We start from the raw sequence: 11179 nt of genomic DNA on the forward strand, positions 1-11179 counted from the left end.
AGAAGAGGGGAGAGAGAGTCGGTAGAATACCGACGGGCCAATGAGAGGCCAGATCGTTGCCGAGGTAACCGCGGGGCTTTCCGACGGATTATTCGACCGAGATTGAAAAGTTAGCACCGTGTAGCAGGCGGGGGCTCGTCGACCGAGCCACTCCTGTTTCTCCGGAACGAGCGATCTACTCACGGCAGGGCTAACACAACGGATTAAGGCTTATTTTCACATCCGCAACAGCTCGACCCCTTTTGCTCGATGCTATTATGTTGCAACAGAATACCATGCAAACGCGCTCTTCCGTGTCTCGGCTCGTATACACGCATACGCGAATAAACACCGATTTTCCACGTTTCGATGCGTAGTCGATGCGATCTTTCACTTTTTACAATTTACCGCTCACGCGATTCTGTTTACCTTCGCGGGATACAAGTCAAGAGACAGGTTGAATAAGATCGAGATATTCCGATCCCCTTCGGTCCATGGTTTGCTTAGTCCACCGTGCCGCTGCCGAACGAGCCGCTGACCATTCGTTGCAATTTTTCTTATCGGCCGGCCAAAGAGTACTTCGACCGGTTACATTTTTCTCGGAAAAACTTGGCGTTTTTCTATGAAAACCTCTATAGGCAAGATGACGCGACGCGGTTAGATCGCCTCGGGATCGTCGACGAAGAGTTCGTCGGTGACGGGTCAAGCGTGAGTACGTCTCGGAAAAGTGTTTACTTCTGCATGTACACGATGCACACGGCGCGCGTCTGGCAAGCTGCTTACCCGGTAACCACTCGGAGGTTACCTGACACGTGCATAATTAATGCCCGTGATGACGAGGACGCGACACTCGCGCGAGCGCGCTCGCCCACGGATTATCTGTGTCGGGAAAATGAAACGGGAGAATGAAATATCCGAAAGTCAGGATCGCGGAAAGGGTGGGACGAGGAGGAGAGCGACGAAAGACGAGAGAAACAAACGTGTCGGAAGGAAGATGAAGCGATTCTTGCCGAATGGATGCCGAGGAGAACGAAAGGAAAGACCGGAAAGGACCAGGGAAAGGGGAGCGACAAGCAGGAAAGTTGTCCAAGTAACCGACGTGGAAACGCGGGGTAATGACTACTTTTTCATATTTTAATTACGCAGTAATTAATTGAAATGTTTCCCCGTTCGCGAGTGCACTCGAGCAAAATGAGAGGCGAGTAACTCTCCGCGTAGTCGGCTTCGGCTCGTTTTTTTCCTTTCTTCTGTGCAATTCCACGGGCTCCTCTGTCTCTACCGCGTTCGACCCGAGGATTTCCCGTTTCCTTCGTTCTTTCACCCTTTCTCGCGAAATTAGGTAGAAATCTTTTCACGGGGCTCGCTTCTCTATTAAAAATTTCAGCGTACGGCTAATTGTACCGTTAATGGCTTTATCGTGAAAGCCTGACCTCCTGTATCCTCGACACCTCGCTCGCCGGTAACCATCACCCTTCCGCTATCTGCAACCGTGTGCATCGCGCTTAAAGCACTAATTAAATTAGTTTCGTAGATCGAAACTCGTCGGCCAGACTTTCGATGCTATCGATTCGTGGCGATCATTAAAATAATTACGGATGTTCGCCGGTAATTGCACGGATACTCGGTTGCTTGTAACTCGGTTGTCTATAAATTGCCGCGATACTGCCGGTCGGTGATAATGGCTCTCGAAAATAGCTATCGAACGCTAAGACTTAGTAGATAAACAGAGTTAATTGGAAAACGTTTGATTCGCGTTCGATCGTTATCAATAAAGGCGTAATGACATCGACGTGGAGAATTTCGTTGAGATTGCGAGATGACCTGTCGCCGCTAAGTAGCCGTGTGCCGAATCTTAGCAACACTCGTGAAGCGCTCGTCGCTTTCTTCGTACACGTGCCTGAATTCTACGTTCCATATCTATCAAAGAAAGAACGTGCCCGATCGACGGAGAAAATTCGAAGAACTAAACGGCCGATGAACGCGTCGCATGATCGTTTCGCATCGAAGAGCGTTCGCGTGGTTTTCCAACGACTTAATCTTCGGTGGTCTTGTTGCGGTTGTTTTCTAGAAGTTTACTCTTATCCGGTATTCGAGAGAACGTTTCGGGCTAGCTGTCTCGATATCTCGAGAGGCACGAAGGACGCTTCGTTACTCGTTACCTGACGCTGACGCTCGTTGCGGTAGCAAGGGAACAATAGCGGAGACGAGAAGTAAGAAGGAGACGGAGAGAGATAGCCAAAACGAGGACCGGTAGGCACGCTTTTGTTAGGGAGGATGCTTGCTTGCTACGTGCAATTGTCATCTACTTGTTCCAACCATTGTTTCCGGTAACTCTTTCGCGGTAACGAGGAGGAACCTCAATTAGAACGGTTTGAGGACTTAAACGCCCAGAGGCTGCCGGGTTTTAAGAGGCAGCGAACATTGTTTCTTTTGAGCGATAACTCGGTGATACTTTTAGCTATATCGGTGCTCGTGGAACATCGTCCACCAACTTTTTTTTTTTTTTAGCAGAGATAATTACTAGGCACGCTCGAGGGTACGATACCGTTACACCCTTTGCGCCGGAGTCATCGTTAACGTTGCCACGAGTTTTCTTTAAAAATTGAATCAACGGTATTTTTACAACTTGCAACGTGTTTAGAACTCACCGACGTTGCAAGTTGAAATAAAGTGGTTGACATTGGTCAGCGAATTTGTTGAGAAAATGATTGTTATAAAAATTCGCGCATCTTAGATAAAACTTGATTCCACGGAAGTGAGATACCGTGGTTGTCCGTCGCAGTGATTACGTCCTCGAGGCGATCCAACGAATTTCGAACGGTCTTGAATCAATTACGCGGTATATATCTCGGGGAAGAAGTCTCGAATAAAACTACTGGATTTGGCTAAAGATCAGCCTGTTCGATCGACTACGAGTGGTTGAGTAATAGGAACGCGTGTCTCCGCTTTGCGGCTGGTATCCTGGTGTGCGACTCGGCGTGTACGCTTTGACGTTAACTCGTCTGCTTGCGATCTCCGCGAAAGCTTACCATCCAATAGAACTTTCATTTAAACCCTTTCAGAATTTACCAAGCATTTTTTTCTGTACAACGACCACCGAACCGATCGTTCGGCTCATCCTCCAAAAAATACAGAATTCTAGGCACTCGTTCAAAGCATTAATGGTACGAAAAACAGGGAATTTTGCGAGCCGCCGATTCGCGAAGCGAATCAATATTTGTTTCATTCAAGGGTGGCCACATAGTAGCGTACTATATACACTGTGTACATATAGACGTGTTGTCTGTTATCGGAAATCCATCCGAATATCTGGAATTTTTTTCGGCAGCATGCGCCACTCGTTTTATGATCGCCTGTGATACACAGGCGAAATTAAGATGTATAGAAGGCGGGATATGTTCGATGAAAAATAACAAAGTCGAACGAAAAAGAAACGTTGTATCTTGCGTCTCGTTTCCATTCTTCCCTTCTGAAACGTTAAATTAATACGTTTTCTGCGTTTAACATTGCGAATAGATATTTAAACCCATTGACAATTTCAAATGTTCCTGCTTATTTCGAACGAATCTTCTGCGACGTTTTCTTAAACTCCTACGTGATTAATCTTCTAGAAACTGCGCAAAAACACGAGAACAACGTCCACGATGGTGAATTGTTACTAGCGTCCTGGTATTCTAGCTGGGGCGGAATACGCGTCCCATCCCTAGATTCGAGGTCCCGGAGGTTCGTGCGAACCCCTTTCCGCGGTTATGCAGTCCTGATGCTACGAATGCTTCTGGCGCCACGCAGTTGACGAGTGACAGGACATTGACGAGTCTCGGGGGATGTTGCGCTTCCTTGAACGCGAAAGAATCCTTCCGTTTGATCGACCGAGAGAAAATTTCGTCTTATATAAAGTCCTGATCGACGGGGAATGCTCACCGTTTGGAAACTCGAGCAAGCTCGACAATCGATCTCCAAGGGGATCGATTCAGCCCCGAAATACCTGTTCGCATGATATCCTAGTGCGATTGGATGTTCGTAAGATATAAACACGTATCGTCACGTTGACGAACGCAACGTACCGATAGCGTACATATTTTCTTATTCGTCGTGAATGGTAATGGACGACGATGAGTCTCGGGACTATGTCGTCTTTAAAAGGTGACAACCAATAATAATTATTTACTATCGCGTGAAGATTTTTAAACGAATATTTCGAAAGGACTGAAATTCGTTTAAGGATATTTTGCGAGTGGATTGAAATAGGAAGGATATAGGGCTAGTGGATTTGATTAGTTCGATGGGAAGATCGTTGCGACGTTATGCGAGCCTAATGCATCTGTAATACCAGCGAAAAAAAAATGTTTCTGTATATGTATGATGATCACGTAGTACACACTTGATGTTCAACGCATACTCGGGATATCCATACGGGTATAGGGTTGCAGATGTCCAAGTAGGATGATGCACGTGATATGGATATCGAGGATACAGGTGAACCTATCGTGTCTCGTGTGGTTTCTTCTATCCTAATACTCGAGCTTATTTCGTCTTTTGAAGTCCTTCTAATAATAGCCTGGGATCCTTCTTCTTTGCGTGATTGTCTTTCGTTCGATGTGGGAAATATTATATTAAAACAATTTTTCAAGGATAATCGATATACGAATACCTAATGCTAATAGACATCCTATCCAGTATAAGTAGATAGAATTAATACTTGATAACATATATCTATGTTAATTAAACTAGATCAGCTACTTCCAGAACTTGCAGAAAAAAGAATCATTTCGTGTCATCGATAAAACAGAGAATAAAAATTGATCGGTTACTTGCTAAAATTTCAAAGTCACAAAGACGTTCTTCCCCTCTCAGTTTACGATTACTTCAATACTTAAGAAATATGTTTTATACTGGAATATTGCTTCCAACATTTATGCAGCATTTCCTTGCATTTCACCTCCATCCGACTCTACTTTCCTCGACCCAAGTTTCCTCTTTATTTCCGGGTTGTACGTAGTTTTACAGAAATCAGTTCCGATCGGTAACTGAACCGACGAATTTTTAACTTATCCAAGTTTGAATCAAAGTAGTCGTTGTAACGGTGAATTCTACTTTTATGCAAAAGTAAGTAATATAGTACAAATTTCTATCCTTTGAATAAAATAGCAAAACTGTTTCGTCGGATCGTACTTCCAATAACGCGATAAACAACCAATCCTTATGTTCGCAATTAGCCATCGCGAATATCTCGATAATATGTAGAACACATACATCACATTCTCTCGATATCAGGATGAAGACATCAAGCACGCAATTTGGCAAATTTCTCCTGAAAAAGGCAAAGGTCTTAGTAACTGCTGGGCAAAGTAAGCAGGATTTCATCGTTCGTAGCAAGTCCTGCGTACATTCTGCAATCGTGTTGCGACCTATCCCACTCTATACACCCTTGATCCGGAAATATGCTTCGCGTTTGAGGCAATTATACTTGTTAATGTAGCCGCGTGATATCCTTAATTCAACTATATACTGTATTCTTTTCTCGACGAAACACTGTTCACTTCCACATCGATATACTACCCGTGGTGCGATTCCCAAGCAAACAGGTTGACGTATCGTCTACAGTCCACGTAATCGTTGATCCTACTACTCGCAGAGCAAATAATAATATCGAAGGACGTCGCTAAAGTTTATTAGCACAAAGATTATTGTAAGGAAATACAAGTAAGTAGCTGTATTTCACAAATTTTCTATCGAAATTTGCTTATATCGATAATTCTTTACATCGTAATTTAAACAATAAAAGTAATAAAAGTAGCTATACGTATTAAAAAATCCATACATGGCATCATGCAAATGGTGTGATGTTGTGGAAATAAGATGCTCTGCGTACTAGGATAACAGGATGCATTAGAAGTATCCCGTTTTCTACCCTTACGGAAGGTAAAGTAGGGTCGACGGCTATAAGTTAGATAAAAGTATACGTAGGCTCGGGGGCACGTATATTATCAAACACGCTGGAATCAGGCTCGTCATCCGGGTCAAATTCGTTGCTCATGGGATCGATCACAGGTGAAGGTCTTGGCACCCTCGAATACCAGGGTGGAACTGGACGCATTATACTTGCTTCTACCTTTTCTCGGACGATCCTTTCTTCCTCGTTTCCATCGATCTTTATCGCGGATTCACCTGCATACTGCATCATGTCGATCACATTCTCTTCGTACTCTTGAAGCTGTAATTTTTCAGCAATTAAAATCATAGACGCGACGATAAAAAAGATAATTTTAATCGCAATAGTAGCCGCGTTCTTACATCTCGTTCTACGATTAGTCTGAAATCTCTAGGATGTACACCTAATTTGCAATCAGCGTTAACTGCATAATTTGCTGTCGACAAAATGTGCTTGCTTCCAGTGACAATATTGTATCTACGATTAAGCAGTCTTTCTCTGCAAATGTCACCACTCGCTTCCACAAATATTACTCTAAAATATTTAACACGCTGAACAAAATTTTCACAAACTTCTTCAGCTTTGGACATTTGTTTCGCTTTTTTACCTATTTGGAGGCGTAGGATTCAAATCTAATAGTTTAAAATCTTTTACAGTTTTTGGATATCCAGTTAAAACCCAACCCCTTTTCAAACACTCATACCCGGATATGTGTTTCTGAAAATAATAACATTGTAACACAGTTATTGATTCGATACATTTATCCATTGATTTTATCATACTTCGACGATTTGAATCCTAATTTCAGGCTTCGGTCTTTCCCCCCATTTGTACTCGAACAATCGAAGCATTTCCCCCAAAGGATTCTGTTGTAAGCGCGCCTGTTCTGCGATATAATCGTAATCAACTAAAATAGATGGCAACATTTACAACTCGTAACGAGTTATCGAGCAACGAGAAGCTAAAATAGGCTGTAAAATAAAAGTAGTACTGTGAACAAGATTGAATCGTTCGGCCAAATATTTTGCTAATGTAGTGCAACCAGATCCCCTAAATCCAATAAGCGCAATGCGAAAAAGCGACGGTGCTCCACAATGTTTCTTTGTTTTTGCCAGTTTTGCACAATCTTTCCCAAGTTCGTCGATGGACCTGATACCTACCTCGACTGCCTTGAAATCAATTTTTTTTTTCAAGTCAACAATTATACTTTCACTATTCGCCGACATAGAAGCATAAGTATTATAAATTTAATTACAGACACAAATTCTTTTTAAAAGTTTAACTAACTATTAAACAATGCCTGTACGCTTCCAATAAGCCCCGACAATTTTTCAAGTAACGACGATTTTTTATATTTTTCTCTGTGTCTGTAGGATTACATGTTTCGCGGCAAGCGAATGCATCTGTGCAAATATTTCCCCAGTTTTCTAAAACAGGAAAATTATGTAAATTTATCGAATTTAGAGATATACCGTTCTTCGTAGTTGTACCATTGTCATCTGAAACTATAAGTTGTATCACATGCGTTGGTATTATTCCGCTACGCTGGAATATTTGTGCTTCTCTTTTCGTTCTTGGTAAGTCTATGAGACAAGCCAAAGGACAATTTCTTAGGTATTCCATCTTTTTAAATCGTGCTATAAATGTATCTACACGTGTGTAATTTATTACCAACTAATAGCCATCCACTTTCGTGAAAAGTTCCGCGTTGTAGAATTTTCTTCATTGCATATGCAAGATCTTCCGATTCCTCGCACTGACAATCATCCTAATAGGGAAAATTCATTTCTTGAAAAGATAAAACAAAACTGTGAATGCTTTCGCTTACGTCATGCTGAGAGCAAGCTTTACGAAGATCTTTCAAGGTTAAAGGATGTACTCCCAATTCTTCGCGAAGAACATTAGCCAAGGCCATTCTATCTGTCCATATGAAATATTTTTTCTTTTTTCTTTTCAATTCAAGCAAATAAGTCTTAAAATAGCGACCCGAAGAAGTCTATCTAAGATAATTCTATCTACCAAAGTTTGCAGGTGCGATAAGGATAATGTTAGGAACATTGAGTCTTTTAGCAGCAAGTTGAAGATATTGCTTCATAAATACAAGATGATCTTCAGGTTTTTGGATCATTAATTGAGTTGCTATTTCCTATATACGTTTCGTTTTTGTAAGATTTTGATAAAACTGTATTATCGGTTATATTTGTAATATGGAGGTTATTTACGTAAAACAGTTCGTATAAGCGATGTTTCTCCATATAAGCCATAAATCTTGCGTTAATGGTACGCGCTTTCTTCTCTATTTCCTGCAATCCCGCCATCTTTTATGTTAAAATATTCGAGTTTAAAAAAACGTACTTCTATCTCGCTATATTTTATCATAAAGGATCGATACATTTTTTATGGTATCTAATAGATCTACTTCAATTGTTTCCCCTCTCTCATTTATAACAATATATTATAAACATATCGTGTATTATTTTTTTGTTTTTACCTACTTTACCTTTTAGAAAGTAATACAACACTTACGTTACTTAAATTGATTTACTTTTTTCCAATAGTTTATATAAAACATCAATTTCATTATTCTCATTGAATATTATATATACATTTATAAAACACTGCAATATGCTAAGACTAAGTATGCAGAGAATTGGATGGCGCCACGTGTTTTTATACTTTTTGTGTGTTACTAGATCTCAGGAAAGTGTGGAATATTGAGGTTAGATAGTTAGGTGCACGTTTCAGTATGTCAACCGATAAAAACATATCAGATGTCGCGAAAAAGATATCCGATATGGAGGTGGAGGAAACGGGGAAGAAGCTGACGCATAAAGAAAAGAAAAAATTGAAAAAGCAACAGGAATATGAAAAAACGATGGAAATGTTAACGAAGACCGGTGGTCAGGGTCATAGCGAACTTGAAACTAATTTCACTGTTTCCCAGACTCAAAGTCAACAGCGTGGTAATCAACAATTAGAAAATGCTGTTGATATTAAGGTTGAAAATTTTAGTATTGCTGCAAAAGGAAAAGAACTATTTACCAATGCCAGCTTGTTAATTGCACAAGGCAGACGTTATGGTTTGGTAGGACCAAATGGGTATGTATTTTTTCACTTCCTAATTCATAAAATATCATTTCGCTATCTTATTAAATCTTTATTATATATTTCAGTCATGGAAAAACTACCTTACTTCGTCATATAGCAAAGCGAGCTTTTGCTATTCCGCCCAACATCGATGTTTTATACTGTGAGCAAGAAGTTATTGCTGATGATACGCCAGCTGTGGAAGTAGTACTTAATGCAGATATAAAGTGTAAGGAATTAATGACAGAGTGTAAAAAATTAGAAGAACTGGTAGAACAAGGAGATACCTCTGTCCAAAACAGATTACAGGAGGTAATTCGTTGAATGTAAATGTGTATATAAATATTTTATTATTGTACTATAATAATACATTTTTTATAGGTTTATGAAGAATTAAAAATTATTGGGGCAGATTCTGCAGAACCACGAGCTAGAAGAATTCTTGCTGGTCTAGGATTTAGCCGTGCCATGCAAGATCGTGCGACGAAAAATTTTTCTGGTGGCTGGCGTATGCGTGTTTCTCTTGCTAGAGCTCTTTTCTTAGAACCAACGTTACTGTTGCTCGATGAACCAACTAATCATTTAGATTTAAATGCTGTTATTTGGTTAGACAATTATCTTCAAGCTTGGAAAAAAACATTACTTATCGTTTCCCATGACCAGAGTTTCTTAGATAATGTGTGTACAGATATAATTCATTTAGATCAACAAAAATTGTTCTATTATAAGGGAAATTATAGTATGTTCAAGAAAATGTACGAGCAAAAGAAGAAAGAAATGATTAAAGCGTATGAGAAACAAGAAAAACGACTTAAGGATCTGAAAGCTTCTGGTCAAAGTAAAAAACAAGCTGAAAAGAAACAGAAAGAAGCCTTAACTAGAAAGCAGGAGAAGAACAGGACGAAAATGCAAAAACAAGAAGATGATAATGCACCTGCGGAATTGTTACAGAAACCTAGAGATTATATAGTGAAATTTAGTTTTCCTGATCCACCTCCATTGCAACCACCAATTCTTGGTCTTCATAGTATGTTATTATTATATTATATACATTACATTGCTTTATATTACAATAAATGATTTGAAAATTCATATTTTATTTCAGATGTAACCTTTCATTATGAAGGGCAAAAATCATTATTTATCGACGTTGATTTCGGTATCGATTTAAGTTCTAGAATAGCCATAGTTGGGCCTAATGGGGTCGGTAAATCTACATTTTTGAAGTTACTAACAGCTGATTTACAACCTGTGAAAGGGGAGTTAATAAGAAATCACAGATTAGTAAGTAACAGTAAAAATTAATTTTATTATTTTAAATGACAAATTCGTATACTTAAATTATGCTTTATCGTTTTTAGAGGATAGGAAAATTTGACCAGCACTCTGGCGAACATCTAACGGCTGAAGAAACGCCGTCGGAATATCTAATGCGTTTATTTGACCTTCCATATGAGAAAGCTAGGAAACAATTAGGAACATTTGGACTTAGCTCTCACGCGCATACAATTAAAATGAAAGATTTATCAGGAGGTCAAAAGGCACGAGTAGCATTAGCTGAATTATGTTTAAATGCACCTGATGTTGTAATTTTAGATGAACCAACAAATAATTTGGACATAGAATCAATTGATGCGCTAGCTGATGCTATCAATGATTACAAGGGAGGAGTTATCATCGTCTCTCACGATGAGCGTTTAATTAGGGATACAGAATGTTGTTTATATGTAATCGAAAATCAACAGATTAATGAAATTGATGGAGATTTCGATGATTATAGGAAAGAACTGCTGGAAAGTTTGGGAGAAGTCATTAACAACCCAAGTATAGCCGCGAACGCAGCTGTTCTACAATGAATATTTTTGCTTTGTAGGATAGTAATAATTTCCAGTGGCCCATAAAATCGATCCCTTTAAATAAATATTCCATCAATATATTAATTGTTTTCTCCATATTAGCTTCTTTCCTATAATAATATTGCCAATTCTTTATTATTACGTTTGAAATATGACTATCAATGCTTTAAATACGAGATAATTTGTGCTTTGAGATGCATCAAGTTTGATAGGACTAAAAAATTGTATTTTAATAATCAAAACTTTTAACGCGAATTACAATTATTACATGAAATGCTGGTATATATTGTTCTCAATGAAATGATTTTATTACCTATAAAATTAA

General features: G+C 39.4%; 2 protein-coding genes across 2 annotated transcripts; one reads left to right on the top strand and one right to left on the bottom strand.

Annotated features, from left to right (window-relative positions):
* Positions 1-5302: 5302 nt before the first annotated feature.
* Positions 5303-8449, bottom strand: LOC117231682 (adenylate kinase 8). Its single transcript, XM_033490384.1, is given in 10 exon segments — positions 5303-6193; positions 6274-6445; positions 6519-6628; positions 6694-6818; positions 6903-7080; positions 7199-7338; positions 7402-7494; positions 7583-7679; positions 7740-8057; positions 8134-8449. Coding segments are annotated over 10 exon segments (1596 nt in total). The 5' UTR covers positions 8230-8449; the 3' UTR covers positions 5303-5926.
* Positions 8450-8580: 131 nt separating this feature from the next.
* LOC117231616 (ATP-binding cassette sub-family F member 1) lies at positions 8581-11134 on the top strand. Its single transcript, XM_033490260.1, has 5 exons — positions 8581-9010; positions 9085-9310; positions 9380-10025; positions 10104-10282; positions 10360-11134. The coding sequence occupies exons 1-5, from the start codon at positions 8658-8660 to the stop codon at positions 10852-10854; spliced, it is 1899 nt and encodes a 632-aa protein (XP_033346151.1). The 5' UTR covers positions 8581-8657; the 3' UTR covers positions 10855-11134.
* Positions 11135-11179: the final 45 nt, after the last annotated feature.

Source organism: Bombus vosnesenskii, unplaced genomic scaffold (genome assembly GCF_011952255.1).
Source record: "Bombus vosnesenskii isolate JDL3184/JDL3185 unplaced genomic scaffold, Bvos_JDL3184-5_v1.1 scf7180000013262, whole genome shotgun sequence".
Classification (NCBI taxonomy): Eukaryota; Metazoa; Arthropoda; class Insecta; order Hymenoptera; family Apidae; genus Bombus; species Bombus vosnesenskii.